At 44.2% G+C, this 26,280-nt stretch overlaps 3 protein-coding genes across 3 annotated transcripts; 2 read left to right on the top strand and 1 right to left on the bottom strand.

Moving 5' to 3' along the window:
- Positions 1–50: 50 nt before the first annotated feature.
- LOC148326528 (potassium voltage-gated channel subfamily V member 2) lies at positions 51–5,646 on the bottom strand. Its single transcript, XM_088311315.1, has 4 exons — positions 4,818–5,646; positions 3,985–4,618; positions 3,250–3,375; positions 51–1,698 (listed from the first exon to the last, which is right to left on the bottom strand). The coding sequence occupies exons 1-4, from the start codon at positions 5,342–5,344 to the stop codon at positions 1,381–1,383; spliced, it is 1,605 nt and encodes a 534-aa protein (XP_088167441.1). The 5' UTR covers positions 5,345–5,646; the 3' UTR covers positions 51–1,380.
- Positions 5,647–6,887: 1,241 nt separating this feature from the next.
- Positions 6,888–8,407, top strand: rps28 (ribosomal protein S28). Its single transcript, XM_088311316.1, has 4 exons — positions 6,888–7,004; positions 7,291–7,338; positions 8,008–8,130; positions 8,282–8,407. Exons 1-3 carry the CDS (start codon positions 6,966–6,968, stop codon positions 8,128–8,130), a joined length of 210 nt encoding a protein of 69 aa, XP_088167442.1. The 5' UTR covers positions 6,888–6,965; the 3' UTR covers positions 8,282–8,407.
- Positions 8,408–17,181: 8,774 nt separating this feature from the next.
- On the top strand, positions 17,182–24,827 carry angptl4 (angiopoietin like 4). Its single transcript, XM_088311994.1, has 7 exons — positions 17,182–17,748; positions 18,560–18,670; positions 19,210–19,285; positions 21,592–21,705; positions 21,789–21,884; positions 21,977–22,261; positions 22,886–24,827. The coding sequence occupies exons 1-7, from the start codon at positions 17,263–17,265 to the stop codon at positions 23,068–23,070; spliced, it is 1,353 nt and encodes a 450-aa protein (XP_088168120.1). The 5' UTR covers positions 17,182–17,262; the 3' UTR covers positions 23,071–24,827.
- Positions 24,828–26,280: the final 1,453 nt, after the last annotated feature.

Raw genomic sequence — 26,280 nt, 5'->3', positions numbered from 1 at the left:
AACCGTGATTGGTCATAACCTGAGCAACTGTGACGTCATTTTCAGTCAACGGACAAGACAAAATGGCCGCCCCCTCAGATGGATCAAATGGGCAGATTTTGCCACTTAACTCAATATTCCACCAACACAATATGAATCCAAATGCTGCGTTGAGACGAATGGAGACCCGTTCAACATATTTTCGTGGGCTTTGTTGTGTGGTGTTGAAGGCGAGTGGGGGCAATGATGATGATGATGCCACGACACAACTCTCGGACGGTCCGGTGAGTTTTACTGGCAGAACAGCAAACAGTTCCTCTGGCGATGTAAGATGATAAGATGAGGCCCAACATGCGAACATTTTACTTCTGTAACCTTTTTTTTAAGTGCTTCGAGCTGATTGCAAAACACACAAGGGACCGGGTTGCACAGGTGGAAACAAAATACAGATCGTGACGAAATGCACTCATCGACTCCAATTTGCGAGGCGTCCGTTCTTGATGTTGTCTATGAGAGCGGGCCATTTGACGAGCAGATGCTCTTGCATCTTTCCTCAATGACACTTTGTGTTGTCGGGCTCCCTAAGTGGCTTAATGAACTTATGAGAGGACGTTCCGCAGCCAGCAGCACAGATCGCAAGGTGTTGACCCAACTCACTTTTGGCACCTCAACACCAACTACTGCTTAAAGAACGTTGGCATTACGCCAACTACTTACACATCAGCCGTCTCATTTACCAGAAATATATCAAGAAAAGTTTCATAACTTGAGCAGTTTCAACGATCCCTGCAAAGAAAAAAAATGCGAAACGGAATATTGGAATCTGATCAGGCACTTGTTGTGTGCTACTAGAATAGCACAGCTCATGATGACGCTTTGTCCTTGTCTGGCCAGGAAGGAGGTGCAAGTGCAAATCCCAGTAATCCTTGACAACAAAAATTAAACTGTTAGACTTGACGGCTGCTGACACACGCACGCGCACGCGCGCACACTGCTGCTCTTCCACTCCCACTTTGATGTACAAATGCAAGTATGGCGCGACTGCCACAAATGCAGTGCTTCCGTCCATCCATGATCCGAGCTGCTTATCTTACCTTGTACCGTAATTGTTGCTGATATTTATATCTAATCACAATATTAGACAGTGAGAGACAATTTTCTTGTGACCCTCAAGTCAAAAATGGGGGAAGGGACTAAGAGATTTCTGTACTATTTTTCAGGTATTTTTAATATCATTTTTTCCAAATACTTTACTTTTGTACTTTATTATTATTCCTATTACTTACGTGTATATATATATATATATGTGTTGTTCATAATGTATCCTTCTACTTAAGCATTTAAGGCCATTTCAGGTTGGTGAGGTTGCAATCTGGCAGTTTGTCGGGTTTTTTTTTGTTTTTACTCTTCGCCCTCGAAAGACGTCTGCCTTCCGCTGGGCCGATAGTGGAGGTCATCGTCGGAGTCCTCGGCCTGAGGTTGCAAGCAGCTGTTGCACTTGTTCTGCACACGTCTCCTGAGCTGGAAGGTGCGCTCCGTGTTGGAAAAGGTGTACTCTTGCTCCTTGAGTTTGGCGTAGTAGTCGGAGAATTTGTTGAAGAGAATGGAGATGGGCATGCCGTTGAGGATGATGCCGAACGAGATGCAGCCAAAGGCCACGCAGCGGCCCAGATAGGAGATGGGGACCACGTCGCCGTAGCCGACAGTGGAGATGCTCACCTAGACAAAGAGCAGAAAAACTTTCAAATCCTGCAAAGCGAAAAGAAATGTCATCTAGCTCAATTTGAATAAATGTCCCCCCCCCCAAAAAAAAAAAAATTCTCAACGGTGTGCTACTTAGTTCTCACCTTGTCACGTTTTCAGCAATTGTCTTCTTGAATCCAAATATTTTTTTTTGTTTGTTTTATGAGCACACACTTGATGAAATAAAATGTATTTTTCAGTTGATTACGTTCAGGCGGTTACGAAATAATAGAAGAAGATGCTCATTATATTTTGAATCCAGTAACACGTCACAAAATCAGGGCAACGAGACAAAATAGAAGAGAAAACGATTTAAACGTCGATTGTTAACGCAACCAATCACCGCAAATCAAATTTTTTATTTATCAAAGGTCACACACTTGTTTTTTGCTCTAAGAATTTTTTTGTACAAATTTGGAGAACTCCTGTCCTACCCAAAGAGCTCAAAATTTGGTGCCGAACTTTTTATGCTTCATGTGAAATTGCTGCCTTTGAACCCTTTTAAACTTGAATTTGTCTTTGGGGATCACATTGACTTTGTCGGCTCTTCACTTTTGAATGTTTTTTACTCAAAGATGTAAGAAAACATTTCTAGAATTTTTTATAATGATGAAAAATCAATGATATGTGATTTGTGATCTTTGCTGCTGTAACACCTCAAATTTCCCCCTTGTGGGACTAGTAAAGGACATCTTTATCTTTATCTTTATATAATATGTCATATATTTAATAATGTTCATGCATTAAAGGTTAGGTTCAGCAAAATGTCTTTTTTGAAACACCCCTAAAAATGACACATACTAAAATGTATATTGCGCAAGCTTTTATGAGTCAAACTTAATTATTTTTTTAAATGTCTCAAAAACGTGATGAGCTAGAAGAAGCAAATAGATTCTTAAAATCAGCGTTTTGTGACGTGTTTATGAAAAACACATGATTTGAAATCACAAACATGAATTTATTATGATTCAGTTCGGTTTCATAACATGTCAGAAAATAAGCAAAAATGTCGATCAACATTTTCCAAAGTAAAAGCGATTCAAGTGGATCCAAAAATAATCAGACCACTTTCATGGACGACGACAGAAATCAGATTTACTGTTAAGATCCCAACATGCAGAGAATTTTAAATGAAAAAAAGAGTTGAAAATAATGAGGAATTAAGTTGATGATCGACAAGTTGCCGAGTTGATTGTGTTTTTTTTATTTTTATTTTTATTAAGAGTTGCAAATGCCTTCAAATGTAATCAATGAGTGACGGCAAATCGTTTCACGGCGGATTAGAGACGCACGACAAAAGTCGACAGCTGCCACCGGATCCATAAAGGAAAGTGGGCGTGGCTGCAACAGCCCAAACGCGACGACTCGAGCGACGTCGACAAAAGGGATGACACGTGGCCACGTCGGGGACTCGAAACGTTTGTTGACATTGGATTCTTTTTGGATTTCATTTCAAAATGGCGTGCTTTCAAACGCGCCATCCAATTTTGTTGAGGTGCGCAAAATCAAGACGTTAGCGCTCCTTACCGCCGCCCACCACCACGCGTCCGGGATGCTGCTGAAAGGCGTTCCAGGTTGGTCCACCTCCACCGAATGCATCAGAGCGGAGAAGGTGAAGATGCCCATCGCAATGAAGAGAAACAAACAACACACCTAAAACGTAACCACACCGTCAGAAAGGTCAACTTTTTTTCCAAAATACTGCAATTGGAACAATGCATTGGTGGAATCTCAACATGTTCAACAAGCGAAAGCCGAGCGACAAGAATGATTTTATCGTCATTTTTCTGTTTGTGCTCGACTTTTGTTCCGCTGAAGTCATAAAATGAAATCGGCCTTCTTCTTAATCTTTCTATTTGGCATTTCGATATGCCGCAAAGGCTTTTGGAGTGAAAGACAAACATTCCGCTCCTAAAAAAGTTTCTTTTTTTGTATTCACTTTCAATCAATTCCGATCCATGCTAATCATAACCACATGACGGCACATATTGTACCCGATCTCATGGGAAATGTCTGAATATTTATCTAATTGATATATTTATCTGAATTCTTGTCGTATTGCACCGGAGAGGGGAGCTCTCTAATCTCGTTGCACACTTGAGTACGATGACAATTAAGGCATTTCTGATTCTGATTCTGAAAGCGTGAAGAGAACCTTCGCAAATTGTCTCGCTGTGAAATGCGGGCCCGTTTCGTGGCATGCGAATTTCGGCTGCGGAAGAAACTTGATATATTTCATCGTTCCGCAGTTGCGGTTCCTACCTGCTCGGAACATTGTCGGATGGTGAAGCCAAAGGCCCTCATGCCGGTGGAGTGGCGGGCCAGCTTGAGGATCCGAAAGATGCGCATGAGCTTGATGACTTTGAGCACCTTGCTGACTTTGCTGACCCTCGCCATGGCCTTCAGATCTTCCTGCGCGCTCATGTCCTCCGAATCGATCACAAAGGTCTCAAACATGATCTGGACGAAGTAGGGCATGACGGCCACGATGTCCACAAAGTTGAGCGCGCTCTTGACAAAATGTTTGATGTCGGACGTGGTGAGCAAGCGCAAGAAGTACTCCAAGGTGAAGAAGAGGATGGAGCTGATCTCCACCCACTCCATGTAGGTCTTGCCCGCCAGTTTGTATTGCCGGAGCTCTTTGACCGTGTTCATCGTCATGGAAACGATGGAGATGAGCACAAAGAGACTGGAGAAGACGGCGAAGGCTTTGGCCGACATGGACGAGTACGGGTTCTCCATCAGGTCCCAGAGAATCTTGCGCAAGCCGCCGAGGAACATGCTCTTGTAGCCCTCGTCGTCCTGGTGGGGCTTGATCTCGTCGATCAGCTCCTGGTTCACCTTCAGTTGGTCGCGGATGTCGTCCACCTTCTCCTCAAACAGAATGCGGCAGCACCTGACACAAAATCCACACAAAACCCGTTTACCGTTTCACGCGAGCCTTCAAAGAGCAACCCGCTCGACGTTTTGGAACGGACGCGCACAATTTAGGAACGACGTCCTGGAGAAATACGCAAAGACATTCTTATGCGCTCCATCGCCGAAAGGCGTCCCGTTTGGCCATCGCGGAGAATTGAATTGAAAGAATACCGTACCTCGGCGTGTCCTTGAGTTTCAGCCCCCAAAAAGCCATCTCTTCTTCAAAGTTGACGGGACAGAGACTGTCCATCACCCACAAGACGTTGCTGCAGTAATAGTGGAAGATGTAGTGGAAAAAGGTCGGGTCCCTGTCGAAGAAGAACTGGTCGTTGCCGACGTTGTAATCGTCGCACAGCGTCAGACGCTTGGCCGGGTCTTCGCACAGGGCCAGGATGCCGATCCGGGTTTTGGGGTGTCGCAGGACCAGATGTTTGGGGATGTGAAAGACTTTCCCGCCCACGTTGAGGTTCACCATGTTGGCCTTCCTCCGTTTTGAAGCGTCTTGGCTCGGCGCTTTCGGGCCGTCGGGCGTGTCCAGGTTGTCCATGGAGGTCCATAACTTGACCGAGCTGTCCTGAGAAAACGGAAATTCGCTCTCTTGCTCCTCGATGCTTTGCGAAAAGCTCTTGTCCCGTTTGACCGTGACAAAAAGACTGGAGCGACGCTTCTTCAGCACTTTCAGTTTGGGTTTTATTGCCTCCATCGCGGCCGCGCCTCACCGCAACGTCAAGCCGACAAAAATCAAGAAGTCAGTGGGCGGCCAGCGCCATCATCATCCAGAGAGTCGCCGTCCAAAGCGGACGCTGAAGGGTTGAAAATGTCTCCGCGTGCACGAAGATCAGCGGCATGAGTTGGGGATTGAGCCGCCTCACTGATTCACTAATCCTATTGCTGCTCTTTCTGTGTCCAAACGCAAGTTAAAAATACCGTTCGCAGGGATTAGTCTTGTGATTTAAGGCTTGGAGCTCCGACGACGACGACGAATGCTAAAGGCAAGCCATCCTGCTCCAAACTTTGAATCAAATATGTTTCTCAAAAACACATTGTAATATTTGCTAGGAATCGGTTTTATTTCCAAAAGTCAAAAAGAAAGGTAAAAAATATATTGGAAGACGCTCGTCCAATTAAATGGAATTGAAGTTACGAGAGTCTAAAACTAAAATGTTATCATATAAAATTTTTTATATGGACTATAAATTTAATATTACAAAATGTTTTATTTGACATCATCCTAAATTGGTTGAGGGGAAATTCGACACTACTGTCGACCACAAAGACAAACGAATATGAATACCTTTCAGACCGAGTCCATCAAACTGAAGCGGTTGAGCGATTACAAAACATTTTAGTACATTCAAAGTCTGCACACCCTTGTTGGAAAAAAAGACTGACCGACGAAAAAAGGAATTATTTCAATACGTGTCCCTACATTAACTGTACAGCTCAATTAGAAATAATAAATAAAAATCAAATCCTTTCTAGAGGGGAAGTCAAAATCAATTGTGATAGTTCACGAGTGCAGATGTGTTCAAAATGAAGCGATCAGTTTTGCGTGATGAGAATCAGCACACGACTGGCACCATTTAAAGCACCTCAGCTTCACCTCATTTTTAGAATGTTTTGCTGTCATTTTTTGTTGTCACATTTTGCAGCAGAAGTGATGGCTCCCCGAGCGCTTCCAGGCCATCAGCGTAACCTGATAGTGAAAAAGTATGTTTAAAAAAAAAAAAAAAAGTGAATGGACTTTTGGTCTATTTTTTGTTATATCTAAAAAAAAACTGATGTTTCAACAGGGTTCAATTTCAGACTTTTTTAAGTATGAATTCCAAGCATTCTAATGACAGTGTCTGCCGTAGTTTTGAAATGTAAAGCTGAACATTGCATTGTGATATGAAGCAAAGAAAACATGTATTAAATGAAAAAAAGTTGGCAAATGTATTCAAGTAAGCTTTATACACTTTATGTCAACAAAGTATATAATGTGGGGTTGACGTGGTGTTTTACGATTTTTTTTTACTCTAATCTTTATGCACTCATTTTTATTTTAAATTGTCGGGCAATCTCTTACATTGGGTTGTACGGAAGAGAGTACAAGTGCACCCCCCTCAGGTGAACTAGTGTACTGTATGATGGTACGGTCCACAGTTTCATCGCCTTTTATTGTTTTACTGTGTTTTTATTTTACAGTAAGTTCTCACATATACAAACAAATAAACAATAAAAACTGTAAATATTTAAATGTCAAACTTTAAACGAAATCCTCACCGTTGTGGTAATCTACTTCCGCTTTTCCTGTGACTTCCTTTCCGATCGAAGCTACCAACATGGACGCCAGCCGCGTGCAGCCGATCAAGCTCGCAAGAGTAAGAAAAGCTCAATTTAACTTTATTATCCATTTGACGCTACTATATATAAAAAATGGAACGTTATGTCCTACAACAAACCGAAATGTTGGAGTTAAACGACACCGTTTTACCGGATTAGTCATCGGCTCCTCTCGACTCGCCTTTCCGTTACGGAGGCCCGTCTGTCCCGATGCTAACCTTGGAAGCTAAGCTAACATTTTTAAACGTCCTTGTTGGCGCCTGCTCTCCGTTTTTTCTCCCTTTTTTTGTTATTCATGCCATAATGAACCTTTTTTTGTTTCAGGTGACCAGGGTGCTTGGAAGAACTGGCTCCCAGGGACAATGTACACAGGTATGCTACCGTGTGATTAAGCTAATATGTCGGTTCAACTATTTTCTGCACTTGAATATCGTCTGATGAAAATTCACGAATGTCTGCCATTGATAAATATATTCAGAAAGGAGTACTAAATAGTCCAGTGCTTGTTTGGATGACTAATTGCCTGCTTGTGACAGTGTCAATTGTATTTGTCTTTGCTTATCAAAAATTTATTAAAAAGAATGTGTTGAGATTTTAAAATGGACCTTCGGTAAAAGGATGTAATCATCTGCCCGTTCCATCAATGAATGAATCACAAAACAATGTTTGATTAACTGTACGGCATACTTTTTTTGTAATGTTTCGATACTCGATTCTCATCTTTAAAACAAAGCCATATGTATTTTGTTTTGCTGTCAAATGTGGCCTTATGTCAAATAAATTTGTCCAACCCTAGACATAGTTTTTCAAGAACTGCTAAAATACATTAAGTGTGCACAGTACTTTGTCAGTGTTTATTGATCCTTACTGAGCTAAGGAACATATTCTGCTCAATACTCTATGGCAGCGGCATCGCTGCATGAACAAAAAAAAAAAATAAATAAATTGGTTAATTTCCACCAGATGATCCCTTGTTGGAAGTCCCTCATCCAAAAGTCAAATTTTGGGTCTCAAAGAATGAATGTGCCATGTTCCCCGTAGGTCCGTGTTGAGTTCATGGACGACAGCAACCGTTCAATCATCAGGAACGTGAAGGGCCCAGTCAGGGAAGGAGATGTGCTGACACTTCTGGAGTCTGAAAGAGAAGCCAGGAGGCTGCGATAGGTGAGCTCAACGCAACATGCACAGTCGATGTCGTTTTCTAGCGGTTGGCGTTTCGCCCCGCTCGCTTATAGACTCACTCGAGCCGTATTTTAATGCGATTGGTCTCAAGTAGCAGTTGATGTTCTGACCGCTCTTTTTCGTCCCCTCACAGAGCCCACTGAGGTCGTGGTGCTGACCTGACGCTGTGGAGCACATGACTCAAGTCAGGTTTCACACGCCAAGGCTAACATCTCGCTTGTTAAAATGTTTTTCAAATAAATGTGGTCATTGAGAGAAACACGTTCAAGCCTTTGTTTCATTTCCTGGCCCTGCTTACGATAGAAGTCGTATACGAGAAATAATCTGCAAATATAACAGTCGTCGAAGCTCTTAGTTGGAAACATGTTAGCTTTTGGAATCTTCAAAATGCGTGGTGTCATTTGTGTTCAAGGTCGAAATAGAAATCTGCGGTGCTTTGCATTGCTCTTGAGCTGCTGACAGTGTGGCCAAATAGTTGACGTAAATCCAATTCATTCACTGGCCGGTTGAAAACTCGCTCGGCTTGCTTCCTTTCCAGGCTTTTGGATGGGTTGCGGGGATGATTTCTTTGAGCAGGACTACACACAGTTGCTACTTGATATGATTTGTCTCAATTATCAAATTGCCAATTTCAATTGGATACTATAAAAAAAATAGCTTTGTTGCTTGAAATTGTGTTGTGTGCGTGAGAAGAATTGAACGTCTGCATTCCCAATATGACCGTGTTGAGTCTGTGGAAGTCAACATTAAACACATTTACGCGATACTTAAAAATGTGAACGTTTAGGGAGAATTTTTTTTTTATCGGTACTGACTGCAGTTCCCTTCCTCCCCAGTAGAGGTCACCATTTTGTTTTTAATTTGTCGAGTCGTTCTTGGACTCGTGATTTCTGCTTATTTAGGTCATCATTTTCAATGTTAGAAATGCAACTTCTTCACAATTTGAAACATTTGACATGTCTGACATGCTCCAAGGACTTTCGTTTCGAAGTACGAGCGTGAAACAAGCAGCCACGCGCTTTCACGTTTTAAAGTACAATACCAGAAAAAAGAAAACTTACAACAAACAGAACATCTGCAATGCTCACCAAAAAAAAATCTTTCAACGAAGCAAACCTCACAACACCAAAATTCCACTAGATGGTGCCAACGTACTAGTTTCATTGCTTTGGCCTGAAAAAAAAAATTATCTGCACTGAACATGCATTTAAAAAAGTCAAAAAGATTAAAGCTCCTCTTAACTTTGACATAGTTGTCCAAATAAGTGGAAAAAAACGTAACTCGTAAGTTCGACGGCAGAGCAAACGATATCGACCGTAGACTTTAAAATGCTTACCAAGCATTTCAAATAAACGCTCAAATGGATTTCCATAATGATGCATCTTCTCACACTCTTCTATTTAATAACAGAACAAAAAAAATGCTCTTGTGCATCGATGCGCGTTGCAGTTGTTTTATTTTTTTATTCATGAAGGAATGCGTCTGAATTCCAGCCGGAGGCGCTTGAAAAATTCCAATGGCTTGATTGAACCAAAAAGCAGCTCACTTTCGCTCGTGTGTTCTACACAAAATCAAAACTCCACTTTGTGTACTTCACAATTAATGGCTTTGCATTTTTCCATCTCTTGCTGACCTACTTTAGGCGGAAGCGCCAACGTTGACAAATTGATAACAAATTTATTTTGGTTGGGATATCAAAAAATAACACCGAAACTGGAGCAGTCCCGACAGAAATGTCGATTGCCGGTCTTTTGGAAATCTTGAACGTTAACGTGAACCCTTGCTTGCGTTTGCAGACTTCAAGAAAACACAACCCGCCGCTTCGACAAAATCGCTGGCCCGAAAAGCAACAAGTGAGAAACACGTGGCACCGAAATGGACTCAAATGTCGCGGCGGCCGAGAGGTAACCCGGAGCTCAAGGCTCAAAAACAAACGTGGAGCGGCCTAGTCAGTCCCCAGACCTCAACCCGATTGGAAAGTGTTGAGTTTCCAAGAAACAAAATGGAAATCCAGCAAACGTGTTAAGCGCCTGCAAGAAACGTCAATCAAACGCTCATGCGGGGAAGTTGAGACCAAACGAACGGGATTAAAAAACAACACGAGCGACGTCGTCATCGTCACGCTTCCTCCAACAAATCGAGGCCGCCTTCGCCTTTGTGTCCACGTTGGCCGAGGTCAGACTCAAAGCCAAAACGCGTCTTGGCATGTTTATCGGCGACATAAAACTTCACAGCACAAATAAGAACAAGGCCAGTGTGTGTGTTTTTTTTTTTTTTTTTCGGACGACGACGAGTGGTCCAAATCAGAGCAAGTTCGTCATCGCCAAGAATGTGGTTCGCAAACATTTTACACGGGAAAAAAAAATTGGGCTCGAGCCACAATAGCCAACGTTAAAAAAACTGCGACTCGTCGGCTCCGTTTTCATCCGAAACGAGATTCCTAAAAGTATATATTTCATGAAATATTGTTGTAACGCGACGCGCTGCTTAACTATGAGCGAGAAAGTCGACTAGTTCAGTCGACTAGTCAACGAATCACCTCAACTTCTACTTGACTCTTCCTCGAGGGTGACTTTGCCCCTCCTCGACATCATATTTGCAATATCTTTGATTTGGGAGTTCAGACGTCACCAAATACAGTTTTGTCGCTAACTTTGTTGTTTTAACGACCTTTCTTTAAATCCTAAACATCGCACCGGCTTTTGGAATCTTTAAAACAGAACGGCATCTTTGTCAAATGTGGACGAGCGCTATTGAAAAAAGATGAATAATAAAAAAGGCACAGACTACCAAAACGTCGCCGACTGTCTCAGTCCGAACCGAACATTGGTACCAAATTAGGTGTACCTAATGAAATGTCTTGTGAGTGTTTGAAATCGCCGTGGACGAAGATCGCTTTTCGATATTTGTCGTGTTGAAGGAGCCGAGTGGAAGTTGGCAGGAGACGATCGAGCTTTTTGTTTCTCCCGCGCTGACTCACAGGATGCACAGCGGGAACGTCACGAAGCCTCCGACCCAATTGGGCCGCGACTCGGGTCAGGAGCCTCAACTTTTACAAACGGAGCCCACGCTCAACTCGGGAGGTTATTACGGCTTCTTCCTTTTGCAACATCTTCTGCCTCTCCCTCCCTCCCATTTTTTTTTATTCTCCTTCAAATCCGTCATCCAGTTTTTGACGCTGAATGCCTCCAAGCATTGAAGCAAGTTGAGCCCAGTTCGTGTTTCACTCGTGCCTCAATTGAAGATTGACGCTGGATTAATCAAGCGAAAATTGACATGTTGCAAAAGTGTGAACAGGAAAGAGAAATTGAAAACGCGGTCGTCCGTCTCCAAACAATGATTGCGCTAAGGAATATTTTTTACATGCCAAGATAAACAAAACTTTCTATGCAGTAAACCTTCAGTGGCAGTTTTCAAGTTGACAGTTTATAATTTTTGTTTTTAATTTTGCATGTAATTCCTCTGGTGACCACTAAGTGGCACCGAAAGAAGATTTCAGCTCCTCCTTTTGCTGACTGAATGTCAATCTTTTTCAATCGTGCTTCTGACAGCCCTTCCTGGTTCTTTGCAGCCAACAACGAGGCGCTCTAAAGCGCCATTCCGGCGGTCGAGTCGAAGGCGAGGTGCATTTTTGAGGTGTCGGTAATGTGCCCAATCTCTGCGCTTGGGAATCTCCGCTTTCAAGCATCAAATAAGGACTGTGTATTTTGACCTGTTAGGAAAAAAAAAAAAACACAAAACCGACTCTGGAAATGCATGAAAGCGGCATAAAAAAAAAAAAATCCCTCCTGATCAAACGGCACTCGAAGGTACCGCAATGAGGAAAAATAAGCACGAAAAGGAAGAAATGCTCGCCGGTCGGCCACAAAAAGGCCAACTCGGCCTCGGCGCTGCTGATTGGCTTTCAAAAGCGAGCGAAAGGCGAGACTCCATCTTGCGAAGGTCGCGAAAACAAGACAGGCCTTTATTTTTCAAAGGCTCCATCCGGCGTGCTGCCAAATGTCGTTTTCACGGCGCAACACGCCCACAACAGCGCTTTCAAAACTAAACTTGCTCAACTCTGGCCTGCCGCTCGGCCGCATGCCAGCAGTCGGCCGATAGGCGCCACGTCGGTGCTCCGATTAAATAAGAAGAAGGCACGTCGCCAAACTTTTTGTGCTCGGGCTCACTTGTGAAGCCAACGCTTCGCCGGCCCAAATTTTCTGCCCAAAGGATTTCAAGTGTGTGAAGGCTCAAAGCGTTTTGCGCCCTCCCGTTGGCGGCACCTCGCAAGCCCGTTTCCCCATCGCCGCGGAGACGTTCGCTCGCTTGGCGCTCAAGGACATTGGCAAACTTGTCCTGAATCGCCACGACATCGTCCTTGCCGTTTTGGTTCGAGTCCTCGACCCGTCGGAAGGTCAACCGACGACTCGGGGGCAGATTTTCCTTCCGGATGTCTGCGTTCACGTCTTTCCCTTGGTGGTGCCTAAACTTCACGTTTTCGCCACCGCGATGTTTCGCTCTCGTGACGGTCGGATGACGAGCGCGGCCCGCTTTCCTCCAACCTCCTCACCGAGGGCTCAATCTTTGTCTCGTCGGACGGCAATTTTCTTTTTCCACGTCTGAGAGTCGTTCGGGTGCCTTTCGGCCAACTCAAGGCGGGCCGGCGGGAGCGTCTTGCGTCCGCTCGCAATCTGAACGGCGGCGTGCTCGATTATCGGTTGAGCTTCTGGAAGTTCCGCCTCTCTCCGCAGCGTTCCCGTCGGCAAAAGGCGATTTCACCAGAACAAAACGAACGTTACGTTCCGGGGCCGCTCGACGGCAATTCCGAGTCCGCGTTGGCGAGATGAACGCCGATGGTGGAGATTAATGAGCCAAATGAGCGGATGGTCAGAGGTCAGAGGTCACACACTCAGCGTGCCGTCAAATGCACGAACCGACGACGACGACGACTTTCTTTAATTGCAAAAAAGATCCTCGACGCTTTTGGATCATCACGATGAGCGACATTCTCGCCTTGAAATGTTTGCTCAAAAGTTTCCGAAGGAGTTCAATTAGTTTGCGGGAAGCGGGCCATGAAAAAAAAAATCAAAAAATAGAGAAAAGTTCCTTGAGTCACTTGCGCAACCCAAAATGGTTTTGCGTGATTCCAAGCATGGGATCTCCCTTCGACTTTGGAAAAAGTCCCGTCTTGTTTTTCGCGGAGGGAATAGAATCATCCCAAGAGATCTGGCGGGTCGCTTGGTTTCCAAACGAGCTCGTGAGAATGGCCAAGAAAAACGATGCCTGAGTGCTTCGTGATGGTTTCGCAGTCTCGGGTGAATACGCAACACGCTAAAAGAGGGAACGCCGCCGCTGAGGTGGAGACGCTTCCACAATTTGGACATTGTGTACTTTTCTGCTTCCTGCCAGCTGGGAGGCTCGGCTCGCGAGCCGGCCTCAAATTCAAGATGGCGGAAACAATGTGGCACTGGACCGAATGAAATTTGTGAACACGAGTAAAACTTTTGCATAGCACTATTGCTCAAAGTGACTAGAGAGGCAAATCTGCGCACTACTCCGTGCACTCGTACCACCTGAAAGCTGTTTGAGCGTTTATTTGATCGAGATTGTTTTGTCGTGCACGTTTTCTGCCGCTAGGGGGCAGTCGTGAGCTGTATTGCCTCAGAAGACCTTCAGAGGGAAACCAATGGAGGTGGAAAGAAGATTGGCCATCACATTTTGGCTTTTTGTTTTTTGTATGGACGAGGATTAGAGCCAGTGAAAGGGAAAAAAAGCTTGGAAGGATTCTGACGTTATTCTTCAATTTCCCACTTTTAAGTCACATTTAGTTTTGATTTTTTTCGCTGACCCGAATCGATCCACTTCTGTAGAGATGCAAGTCAACTTTGCGTCATTCTTTTTTGCACTGATTCCAAATTTGAGTTGTCTCGTGTTATGTAAAAGTCTACACACCCTTGTTGGAATGTCAAGTTTTTGCGATTGAAATGAGCGTCTCAATTGGATTTGTTTTGATCTTTTCGAGGGGGAGATTTCCAAATTAGAAACGGACTTAATGTGCCTACGCTGCTTCTCATAATCTTGGAATTTCAAAATGAGCTAAACTCACACTAAATGAGAATCGGGACACCCTTGGCACCTTTTCCAAGTGCCTCTGATTAACTTCCTCTTTGCAAGACTTCACGAGCTCGCTGAGGGTCGCACGGGAAGCGTCGCCCGAGCGCCATTTGTGGATCTCCCCCCAGATGTCGGCCGATGCGATTCGAGTCTGCGCTTCGGTCGGGTCGCTCGAGGACATTGACGACGTTGTTCTGAAGCCGCTCCTTTGAGATCTTGGCGACGTGCTCCGGGAAACGTCAGCCCACTCTCAGGATGAGCTCTGAGCTTGCGTCATCATAATGAGGGCAAATTTGCATATCTGCATATTGGGGGGGGGGGGTAGAATTCTTTATGCAGTATCACAAATGACTTTGGACTTCACTTTCAATCATGAACTTTGAATTTTATGGCTGCAACGCGTCCCCCAAGAAGGACATGGTCATGTTTTTCGCTACGTTAGCTCAACTCAACAACGTCATCATGTGCCACCCATTTTCAACCGGAGACGGGTCCGGACTGCCGGCGGGCCAGTCGAGTCCCCGCCCACTTTTACGCCCGCCGTCGTCACACGTGCGGAATGTGCTTTGGCATTTTCTTGTCGAAATAAGCAGAAAGGTGTCGCTTGCGTGGCACAATTTCCAAAAACAATTTCTAGTGTGGACTCGTCAGACCACAAAAGGTTTTTCCGCTTCGCATCGGTCCGTCTTAAATGAGCTCGAGCCGAGAGCCGTCAGAAGCGTTTCTGTTTGTTGTTGATAAATGGCTTTTGCGTTCCTCAGTAGCGATTGAAGTTGTGCGTCAAAATCTAGCGCTCAACTTTATTTCCTGACGTTGGTTTTCGGAAGTGTTCCTGAGTCCGAGCGGTGATCTCTTTTACGCATCTTGAAAGAAGACATTCGATAATAAATGTTCACTCTTCACCAAAAATGGTTGTCAGAAATGAACGCGTGTTCTCGCACTTTTGTTCTTGCATCTTTGTTCATCTCTCCATCCTCTTCTATATGACGAAGAAAAAAACAAAAAAGGGGAGGCGGCTTACAGATGTTCCGCGCTTGGAATCTGTGTAAAAGGTCAGCATGCCGGTTGCCATTTTGGGAAATTAAATAAGCAGCTGTGCTGAGTTGTCGATCTGTCACTGATTAGTCACACCCGAGCGGCCGCGAAGATTCCCGACGATTTCCCCTCAAGCGACACATTTTTGGTTTTTTTGTTTGTTAAAATCTACAATTCCTCATCCACGCTGATACTTGATATCAAAATTGCGTAATATGATCGTTACGTGACGTTGGCCTCATTTCAGGGGACAAATTTGAGATCATCGAAAAATGGCGTCTTAGTGACCATTAAATAGTTTTAGTGAGCAGAGAATTTAAAGTTTTGGCTTTTCATCATTTAATTCATTTATATGGAGCACTAAATGTCCATTGGCACTTTTCTCGCAATAAACAAAAAAAAAACATCGGGTCAAATGAACAGCAGCTGTTTCCTGCAAACGAGAAGAGTTTCTCTTTTTTTCTTTTTTTTTGCCAGGAACTCAGCAGCTTTTGGCCATCCTGCCGGAAAAATCACACACGCTTTGCCAAGGCTTTTGGGAGCAAGAAGCATGTTTGTTACATTCCAGACACATAAACGAAGGGCCCTATAATTCCTCTGTTGCGCTCGCCCCCCCCCCCCTCCTTCCTCCTCGCCCCCCCCAGGCATGCTCAGCAGTCATCAGTTACCTTTCACCTACTTTGTCTGCATGTGCAGCAGACAGGAATGAGTTAAAGGCGCTCGGCTCTGTCTTTGTGGTGCGGCCCTGCTTCACGTCCAGCTCCCGGCGGCAGAGGTTGTAAAAAAAAAAGAAAAAAAAAGAAAAAGAAAGAACGCTGCCTGTTCTGTGACGCATTTCTGTGCTGTGAACTTTCCCCTAATTCTCACACTGCGGTTCAGCGTCCCAGCAGAATATCCGTGAATACGCTTCATAGTTCTCATTTATTGGCGCGATTAAAACATTCGTCAACGGGCCCGTTTTACGATGAATGTGTTACACAAAACAAAATGAGGCAAGACAAATGACAAACACGCCACCGCAAATAAAAAAAGAGGGACATTTTTTTTTCTAAAATGTTTTTTTTTTCGATTTCATCAGCGTCGGTCATCCAAATTTTAGTCTGACAAATGCGATATCAGCGTCATCCTCAAGCAAATCATTTTGGCCGAAAAATGTGTAAAGTGTATTTTATTGCTGGCCTGAATCCAAAAATGAATTTGAACTCCTTGTTTTGAGTGAAAATCCAGCAAATTGGCCATCTTGCATTTCTTAATTTCACGAAATTTTCATTTGATTTTTTTTTTAATTCTGTTTTATCAGCCGATGACAATTGAATGTGATTTTGATGGTGATGTTAACGAGGAATTGAACATTTTTTAGTTGCTATCAAATCAAATGATGTCTGATATTTTGCTGTGGGCCACTTTTTTTGGGGGGGGGTTAGCCGCAGCTCAGGTGTAGCGTGGCCGTCTCAAAATCTGCAATATTTAATCCTCAACAATCGCATTGAGTCATCTTGTGTATGGAAAAAAGGCAAAGGGAACTTTTTAAAATTCAATAAACGAGTCAAATTTACCGAGTGAAAAAACCGTCAAAATCGTTTCCCTTGATTTGTTCTTCAAAGCAGAAAATTGATCGTTGGAATGACTTTCATTTTGTGCCAAGTCTGCGCTGTGCACCCCCCCCCCCAACAACGAATGAACAATCTTTGAGAAAAACAAACAAAAGTTGAAAGATGATTTCTTGTCAAGCGAGTCGTGAACTCGTCTGACCTTCCCCGCAGATTTCGTCAAGCGATCCCACGATGCGTCCAACTTACACGATCTTTTGTACAATTTGCCCCCCCCCTCCTCGCTCGCCGAAGTGGAGGCGGGAACGAAATGCGAGCGAGGGAGCGGCCCTCCCTCTCCTGAGGGAACCAATGGACGTGAGAGCTGACGACGTATAAAAGAGCTGAGCTTTGAGCGTCCGGACTCGAGTCACAGCTCAAACATTCAAAGGCAATGAAGAGCACCTTCGCAAGTCTGACTTTGTGCGTGGCGCTCGTCGCCGCCGCGGGCTTCCCATTGGAGAGGAAAGCGAGCCCCGAGAAGGAGAAACGCGTTCCGTTCGCCGCCTGGGATGACGTCAACGTCATCGCGCACGGCCTCCTGCAGCTGGGCCAAGGTCTCAAGGAGCACGTGGACAAAACCAAAGTCCAGATGCGGGACATCTTCAGCAAGATCAAAGTGTACAATCGCACCGTCGGCGAGCTGGGCAAGGAGAGCCAGCGGCTGCGGGCCGAGGGCGAGGCGCTGAAAGCTCGGGCTCGCGGGCTGGAGGACCGAGAGGGGCAGCTGCTCAACGTGACGGCCGAGCTGAGGGAGAAGACGGACGAGACGCGACTGGAGAGGACGGCGCTGAGGGACAGACTGAGGCGGCTGGAGGAGAGGCTGGACGATTCGCTGCGAGGGGACGCCAAGAACGGCTCGGACGCGCTGAGCATCCAGGTAAGAAGACTTTCACTCCTACGGTGACCTTGTGTCTGGACGCAAATGTCACTTCCGCTGTGCAGTCAGAAGAGAGGCTGCAAAAATTCTGAAAGGGAATCTTGTGGAGCAAAATAGGACATGGCGGTCACGAAAATGACAACATGAAATGCTCATTGGAGGCAAGGTTAAAATTGCAAAGCCGGGATGTCCTCCACGAAAATGTGTCCAAGAAATGATAGAAATGCACAAATACGATTTGATATTTTTGTGTGCACGATTTATCTCCTTTGTGTGTGGTTGGAGAACAAGTGGGGGTTGGGTCTCCAATGTTGCGCGTTTCTATAGGCAAGTAGGACGTGATGTGCGTGATGTGCGTGATGTGCGTGATGTGCGTGATGGACGTGATGTGCGTGATGTGCGTGATGTGCGTGATGTGCGTGATGTGCGTGATGTGCGTGATGTGCGTGATGTGCGTGATGGACGTGCGCGCAAACACGAAGCGCAAAACAGCGTCCAAACGCTCCCCACACGCCGGAAGAAAACCTCTTTGAGACTTGCCAAAACAAAAGTTCTTTTTTGTTTCAATGAGCCGACCGTGTAACTTTAGTAAGCAAGGTGTGTGCGCGCGTGTGCGTGTGCGTGTGCGTGTGTCGGCGCTCTCTGTTACATAATCCACAATGAGCTGCTTGGAGGGAAATTGCTGCAGTTTGATTTTGTTTCACAGAAGAAGTTGAGTTGTCTCGAGATTGTGCAGGAAAAAAAATCTTTTTCAATCGGATTCAACTTTGGAATGAACGTTGGTGTCTTTTTCTTTCTTTCTTTGCCGTAGCTGATGCTGGAGGCTCAGAACCGACGCATCGACGACCTGATGGCGAGGATGAGACTCCAGCAGGAGAAGCTTGACAAGCAGAACGTTCGCATCCGAACCCTTCAAAGTCAGGTGAGCGCCAACATTTCGGAGGTGCCTTTTGACTTGCAAATTTGCCGTCCAGGCTTGAAAATCTCATGTGTGCATTTAGGAATCATAGAAATCTTTTACAAATAACAGCATAATGAGAAACAAACGACATGAAGCGACTTGAAGTCATCTTTTTCTTTTTCTTTTTTTTTTGTGTTGATGGCCAGCAAAGACAGTGAAAACCTGCGAGTAGTTCAACTTAACCCCCCAATTTTTTTTTCTCTTTTGCAGTTGTAAAAGTAGATGCCACAAAGTGGCGGCAAATAACTCATTTTATCGAAATGAAACTCTTCAACTCTCTTTAGCAGTTGCAAGTCGCAACAGCAAATGAGTGAGATTTCCAGCCAATAACCAAAAAAAAAAAAAATTGTGCATTTGCAAATATGTCATCTGAATTGAAAAAATGAGCTGATCATGCAAATGACATCAAACCAAATAAACCAAATTTTTGCATCATCGATTGCCACGACGGTGGTCATTCCGCCTAAAACATCAACTTTTTTTTTTTTCATATCCAACAGTCCAGGCAAAGATCGTTCAGCAACACCGACAACTTTGCCACAAGCGGCGGGACGGAGCAACGCGACTCACCGATCGGTAAGTAAAGGCCAAAGCGTGTCGGAAATCCGTCGTGACGCCACCTTAAGTCAAGCGCAGCAAATCTGACGCCAAATGTGGTCGGCCATCTGTTTCGGGAAGCCGCCAAAGAAGCTTACGGCACTCGCAATTAGCATCAAGGAACAAAATCCATTTGGCAACACGCGCCTTCGCCCAGCGTGACTCCTGCGCTCGGCAGACGCGAGTTGAGCGTCTTAATCGGGACAAAAGCATCGAGGATTAGGCCGGGCCGGCCTCGTTTATTTGCCTTTCATGCAAGGCAAATTTGGCTTTTTTGATTGGTCAGAAATTGAACAATAAAGTTTCAATTTTGGTGTCTTGTAGGAATAAAACACATTGTGATGTTTTTTTTTTTTTGCCAACGAAGAAACAAACAAACGCCAACTTCACGTAACGCTCGATGCAAACGCAAAATTCAAAATGCCATAGACGGGCTAATGAATAGCATCGATGTCGCTTGACGCCAACGCACGCCATCGGGATCGTGATGTCACTCACTAGGCCACGCCCCTTAAAGATGCATATTTTGTTATGATTTTATACAGTACCGTGCTCATTTGTTTAAAAAAAAAAAAAAAAAAAAAGCTCTTTGGCAAAATGTCAAGTGGGGCAAAGTTCTTCCGTCTCAGGAGCGTTGAGTCAGGGTTCCGCACGGAAAGCCGATTATTCTCCCGCCGATCATTTGTTATTGTGAACGAGACTTCCTCGGAATACAATTTGTTCTCGCGCCTTCTCATGCACGTCGCTTTCAACTTTGTTCACATTTCCTCAGCACGTTATTGGCAACTTCCCACTTGCTATCGTGTGCGTCCTTCAAGATGGCGCGACCTTTCCCCCACTTCTGTCAGGGAGTCAGACATCGCCCCCCCCCCCCCCTCCTGCGGCGGCGCTCTCATTTGAATGACTAAGAAGTGTGCTAAAGTTCAGGAGAACCCCCTGCCCCGAAGCGGCACGCAGCCACAAGTGGCCGAGGGGTCATGCTTGTGGGTCAAAGGTCGACGCATGCAAATGAGGCTTCCACGTCCACAATAAACAAAACTACATATATTGGAATCGGCGCTTCGGCAGGTGAAGTCACGTCAGCGGCAGCCTTTCATCCGGCCCATTTTCACGGCAGCGCTTTTGATGCTCAATTTTTTATGAACAACCGTCGGAATCGGAATCGCCTCGATTGTCATCGTATTCGAAAAAGCAAAATCTGAGTTAACACTGTCAAAGAAACCATTTCACGCATGCATTTTAAATGATCAAATGCGTGCATTTAGCAATGTGTTACCTTGATTTTGATTATTTATCTCCCACTCACAAATTGTGTATGTCCACTTGGATGAAATTAAACAACTTATTGTAAATGATAAAATAGCACCATTTTATATTTACTGTATAGTTATTTATATATGAAATATTTCAATACAACTTTATTGATTTCTTTTAAACTAAAGATCCGAATAAACTCAAATCATTTTTCATATTCATTTTTACATGTTGAATTTTTTTTTTTACAGAGGTTCCCCAAAATCATTTATTTCTGTAGGTTTTTTTTTTTTTTAATAATTGATTTATTTGTTGAATGGAAAAATCTAAAAGAAAAAAGCATGCATGCAGCATGTCTCGGCCATTCACGCGGCACGCAGCAGCCACGCACGGCGACGTCACCAACGGGCCGCTTTGCACGTGGTCGAGGCATGCCTGAGGAATCCTCGCGGGGGGGGGGGGGGGGGAAGCGTGCTTGGGAACTGGGAGAAAGGTCATATTGAGATAGCGGCGGGAGACGTTGGCGCACAATCTGTGCGGATCACAAGTCGTGTTCTGCGTTCTTGCCAAGATAAGACCGCTTGGAATGATAAAAGTCTTATTTGCAAACATTACTTTCAGTGACCTACTTGTGAGCACAGAATGGAACAAAAACAAAACAAAAATGTCATTTTTTTCATTAAAAAAAATAATTATTAAAAAAACAATTTGATAATTTTTTTATTCTGCAAAATCAGAAAATTTAATTTTTTCTTTTCTTAACTTTCATGGATAAAATCTTGGATTTTACCGTGCGATATCATTTCTCGCTGACATTTCAGAAAAAAAAATCCACCTGTTGCTGAACCGAACACTTGATTCATAAATAGGACTATATCTGATCTTATATTTTTGTTATTATATCACAATTCTTCTTATGATGAAAACCTGAAAAATGAGGACAGATGTGGAACCTCGCCAAAAATGTTTTTTGATAAAAGTTGCCTTCATCTCCAAAAAGTTTGACATTTGTCTCCCTCGTCTTCCTCCAGCGATGGCCTCCGACTGCCACGAGTTGTTCCTGCGAGGCGAGACCACCAGCGGCGTCTACAACATCCGGCCCGACAACACGGAACCCTTCCGAGTCTTCTGCGAGATGACCGCCGGTAAGTGGATGGGACGCTTTTTTTTTTTTTTTTTTTGGGGCGCGGAAGTTTCGTAAATGCCGCCATTCATTTTGTCTGTCCAGATGGCGGCTGGACTGTGGTGCAAAAGCGACAGGACGGTTCCGTGGATTTTGACCAGCTCTGGTCCGCCTACGAGAACGGCTTCGGCAGCCTCAATGGTAAATTTCAACTTCCTCAACTTGTCGTGGGACGCCGCATAGCAAGTTTGACGACGTTGACCACGCCTTTCCGTCCTGCGTGTTTTCTTTAGGTGAGTTCTGGTTGGGCTTGGAGAAGATCTACTCCATCGCCAAGAACGGCGACTACATCCTCAAAATCAAGCTTTCTGACTGGGGGGATGACTCGGCGTCCATCCGCCTACCTTTCCTCCTGGGCGGAGCCGAGAGCAAGTACTCGCTCCGGGTCCGGGAGGTCGCCCCTTTCAGTCCTCTGGAAAGCTCGCTGGGCGCCGACGCCGCTTCCGGTCTGCCTTTCTCCACCCGCGACCACGACAACGACCACAAGAAGGACGCCAACTGCGCCAAACATCTCTCCGGTGAGACGCTTGAAAATGCTCGCAGAGCAAAATCATGCAAGTGCCGCAAAGGCTTTGAATGAATTTTTTTTTGGATTGATTTCGAGCAAAAATTGGAGTTACAAGCCGTCAAACTTGGACCACTACGAGTAAACTTCACAACAGGCAGCAGAGAGTGAAAAAAGCTTCAAACTGTATCTTGCCGCTCCAAGTTGAAGTTTAAAACAAGAATTTTGTTAGCTTAATGCTAACACACCATGCAAAATGCTATCGATGGGCTAATGAAAGTAGCGTAGATCTTCGGGCGGTTCGAAGCATTTAAGCAATGGATATTGGAACACAAATGGTGCAGCAACACATTGACAAACATAATACTTGCAGACATCGATTCTTTATCCTCGCAAAAATATTCTCCGATTCCTACAGATTTGCATTTGAGGTTTTCTTTTTTTTCAACATTGAAAATAAATTCATGAAAAACTTTTCTCAGCATTTCACGAAGAATTTCGGGGAGTTTGAGTCACTGCCGATGCATATCAGTGGCCGTCCATTCGACAAAATGTTTGCGATCGGCGAGCTGACCCAGTAGCGAATGAAAGTTGTCGTCGTCCTCATCTCACCTGCTTTGCGTCTTTTGCACCGTAGGTGGCTGGTGGTTCAGTAACTGCGGTCGGTCCAACCTCAACGGGCGATTCTTCCAGAGCCCGCCGCCCAAACAGCGACACCAGAGGAAGCAGGGCATCTTCTGGAAGACCTGGAGGGGGCGCTACTATCCCCTCAAGTCCAGCATGATGATGATCGCCCCCGCCGTGATCGAGAGCAGGTCTTAAAGTCTCCAGACGCGCGCTACACAAAGTCGGGGAGAAATGAAACGATTTTGGACGATTCTTCCCGTTTGGTCGAACTTGGTTCAAGTCAGCCAAGGCGCTCAACATGGACGCGGGAAAATGCGGGGGGGGGCGCCCTCCTTTTCCGCCGTCCCCGAGTCACAGACGGGAAGTCGGTAGCGAGTGGGAACGTTTTTGACGTGGTCTCCCACCGCGAGTCGCGACAAAACACAATTTGTCATCTAGTCGGGACTCATCGGCAGTCGTTGGGAGGCTGAAAATCAGCAATCGCTTTCCAAAATATCTTTTTTTGTAGCCTTTCACGTTTGTTTTTTCTCCATGCCGATAACGCCACCGGGGTTTTTGGGTCTTATTTGTATTTTAGCTGTGTCACTGCAAAAGTTTCCAAATGATTTGTGTCATTTGCTCATTTTCAACTTCAACTCTTGAATCGAGATCAATAATAATCATCAAATTGTAGCGTTTGGCTTGATCCGCGGACACTTTTGACGAAAATGGTCTTCACTTTGCGTTTGTGGAATATCGGTGAAGCGGCAGAATCCCTCCCGTTTTAATTTTTTTAATCCATCTCAGGAGCGGCCATTTGTGGTCATCTGAAAATGACGTCACAGCAGCTCAGCTCGCGAACGTCTCGTGTATGGTCGAAAGCAAAATGGCCGCCCCCTAAAATGGATAACAACAGGAAGATTTTGCTTATTGAGTCTTATTCCACTTTTTTTTTTTCTTTTTTAGAATTCATATTCCGCATTTTTTAAGATGGGTGGCGGCGCATAGAACATACTGTAATTTTTTTTTTACTTGACTTCCCCTTTAAAACACATGAAGATTATATATTTTTTTAAAGAGGGTGAAATGGGAAAATTCACAATAATTTTTTTTTAAATATATTTTTGAGCAGATCACATCATTCTCAATTTCGGAATAAGAGAACAATCTGAGCTTCCGAAAGAAGTTGTAAATGCCGTACTACACTCCGACGGAGCGAAAAGAAAATGTTCATTTTTACATGTGCTGAGATCCTCGGTAGACCCGGGAGAAGAATTTTTATTTAACAAGTTATTTGATCCCTCTGCTGGCTATAGAATATCGATTATCTACATTATATATATTATTAATATAAAACAAAATATAAGATTGTTACTGAGAAAATACAGAACATTTTGACACCTGCACAATGTGTAAACAAATTGAAATTTAAAAGGAAAAAGGAAAAACTATTTACACACCATTACGCAATAAAATTAGCTTTTTTTTTTTTTTTTTTAAATGTGGACCAAGATGTGACTTTGATCAACAATGCGTGAGCATGACGAGGTTGGAGTTGAAAAATTGTGATGTAAAGTTGAAATCACTGTACATTGTCGACGCCTGAGGACGCTTCGAACGTTTAAGACGAATGTCAGCTTCCCTTTTAGGAGCTTCACAAAACGACGATGAAAAACATTCCAGAAATTCAATCACGTCATGAATATTCTTCATTATTTTTAGCGGTGGAGATTTGCACAATTTTAAGTCATATTGACTTTTTTTTTTTTTACACCAATGTTGTCCTCTCGTGTACAAAGAATGACGTCATTCGTCTTTTGGGACTGTTCTGTTACTCGTGTGTTGTTGTTCCCCTTTCTTATTTAAATGCTGTCAAAAGAAATATCATATATTTGTAATTTATATGGTCTTGTTTCGTGTTTTTTAAGAGTCTTTTTTGGCCTTCTGGCGCCAATAAAATGGGTTTAAACCAATGCTGCCATTTGTGTGTGTGTGCTTTTTTAAAATCTTGCCTCAAGTGTAATTAGCAGTTTAAAAAATAGAAAGAAAGAGAAATCAATGTTAACTGTGCACCAATGGCTGACATTACAACAAATAAAAAAAAATAATTCAAAATCAAGTTTTCGTTATCCCGCAACCAGACTAGTACTGGGGCACACTTGGCCACCCCAGGAATCCAACCTAAGTACTTTGATCAAAACCGGATGTGGCATTTCAAAATAAAAGGCAGGAGAAATCTTTCAATTTGACCGTTACCCCCGAATTTGAAAAATGATTAAAAATGAAGTTTTCGTTATCCCAGAATCAGACTGCTCTTGGGGCACACTCGGCCACCCCAGGAATCCAACCTAAGTACTTTGAATGAAATCTGAAGTGGCATTTCAAAATAAAATACAGAAGAAATCTCAACTTTCGGGTGTAACTGACACATTTTGATATTTCTCCTGCCTTTTATTTTGCAATGCCACATCAGATTTTGATTAAATGACTTTGGTTGGATACCTGGGGTGGCCAAGTGTGCCTCGGCAGTCGTCTGACGTACCGTAGCGCTTGTCTGGTTGCGGGCAAACGAAAACTTTATTTTGAATGAATTTTCGAAATCGGGTGGAAAGGTCACATTTTGATATTTCTTTGGCATTTTATTTTGAAATTCCACAGTATTGAAAATAAGAGTGGCGGCTGGCTTGACTGCATTTCATTTCCAGAGGGGGAAGTACATGGTTGCGCAAGTCACCTGCCACCATTGAAAATGTTGCCGTTGAACCCCAAATCCGTTTCAGACTTTTTCGGACATCTTTTGCTTTCTTGCACAAGCCTTAACGTTTTGGAGTTTTTTCTCTCGCATTGAATGCTAGTTTAAACTCGTTATTATTCACTCCAGCTTGCCTAAGGTCGTACGTTTTATGAAAACGATGAAACGTGGTTGAAACCCCCCCCTGCCATTTTTCATTTTTGATAACCGCAGAAAATAGTCAAGTCCAGTAAGAGCTCAAAAATCTATTTAGGTTGAGTAGCAAACTAAAAGTAAGCAACTCTTCACCCGTGTCAACTTGCATTTCCTTGATCACCTTCACCTGGTCAGGTGCTTGGAAAGAGAAGGCCTCAACCTCTGCAGCAGCTGACCTGGCAGGGCAACCTCAAGTCCAGGCCGTCACGCGTCGTCGCTTTTAAACCGGAGAGCGCCGTGCTCGGCAAAACCACGATTCGTTTTCACTTTGAGCTCAAAATACATTTGATGACGTTGTCGTTGAAAGATGAGATTTGGACACAAATCCTATTTTAACGATAGTTCTCTCTCAAGCTGAGTTGCTCGCATGCAGCTTTCGTAGGAAAGGACAGCAGATGGCCTGCATTCATCTCGGCAGTATCATCAGCACGGCCTATGATCAACAGGTTGCCATGGCAACTGTCTTCTCCACAATCGAA

This window comes from Idiotropiscis lumnitzeri, chromosome 12, assembly GCF_059441095.1.
Source record: "Idiotropiscis lumnitzeri isolate Australia: NSW breed Sydney's pygmy pipehorse chromosome 12, RoL_Ilum_1.0, whole genome shotgun sequence".
NCBI lineage: Eukaryota > Metazoa > Chordata > Actinopteri > Syngnathiformes > Syngnathidae > Idiotropiscis > Idiotropiscis lumnitzeri.
Note: the sequence above shows the minus strand (reverse complement) of the source record. Positions and strands in the feature narration are given on the sequence as shown.

Bases quoted from the DNA above. Each gene is read 5' to 3' on its own strand.
- LOC148326528 (XM_088311315.1), bottom strand. From the start codon at position 5,344: ATGGAGGCAATAAAACCCAAACTGAAAGTGCTGAAGAAGCGTCGCTCC. The intron at 4,619-4,817 runs GTACGGTATTCT...ATTTTGTGTCAG, and splicing joins AAACTCAAGGACACGCCGAG to GTGCTGCCGCATTCTGTTTG. The intron at 3,376-3,984 runs GTAGGAACCGCA...GTTACGTTTTAG, and splicing joins TCCGACAATGTTCCGAGCAG to GTGTGTTGTTTGTTTCTCTT.
- angptl4 (XM_088311994.1), top strand. From the start codon at position 17,263: ATGAAGAGCACCTTCGCAAGTCTGACTTTGTGCGTGGCGCTCGTCGCC. The intron at 19,286-21,591 runs GTAAGTAAAGGC...GTCTTCCTCCAG, and splicing joins GCAACGCGACTCACCGATCG to CGATGGCCTCCGACTGCCAC. The intron at 21,885-21,976 runs GTAAATTTCAAC...TGTTTTCTTTAG, and splicing joins CGGCTTCGGCAGCCTCAATG to GTGAGTTCTGGTTGGGCTTG.
- rps28 (XM_088311316.1), top strand. From the start codon at position 6,966: ATGGACGCCAGCCGCGTGCAGCCGATCAAGCTCGCAAGA. The intron at 7,005-7,290 runs GTAAGAAAAGCT...TTTTTGTTTCAG, and splicing joins AGCCGATCAAGCTCGCAAGA to GTGACCAGGGTGCTTGGAAG. The intron at 7,339-8,007 runs GTATGCTACCGT...TGTTCCCCGTAG, and splicing joins CCCAGGGACAATGTACACAG to GTCCGTGTTGAGTTCATGGA.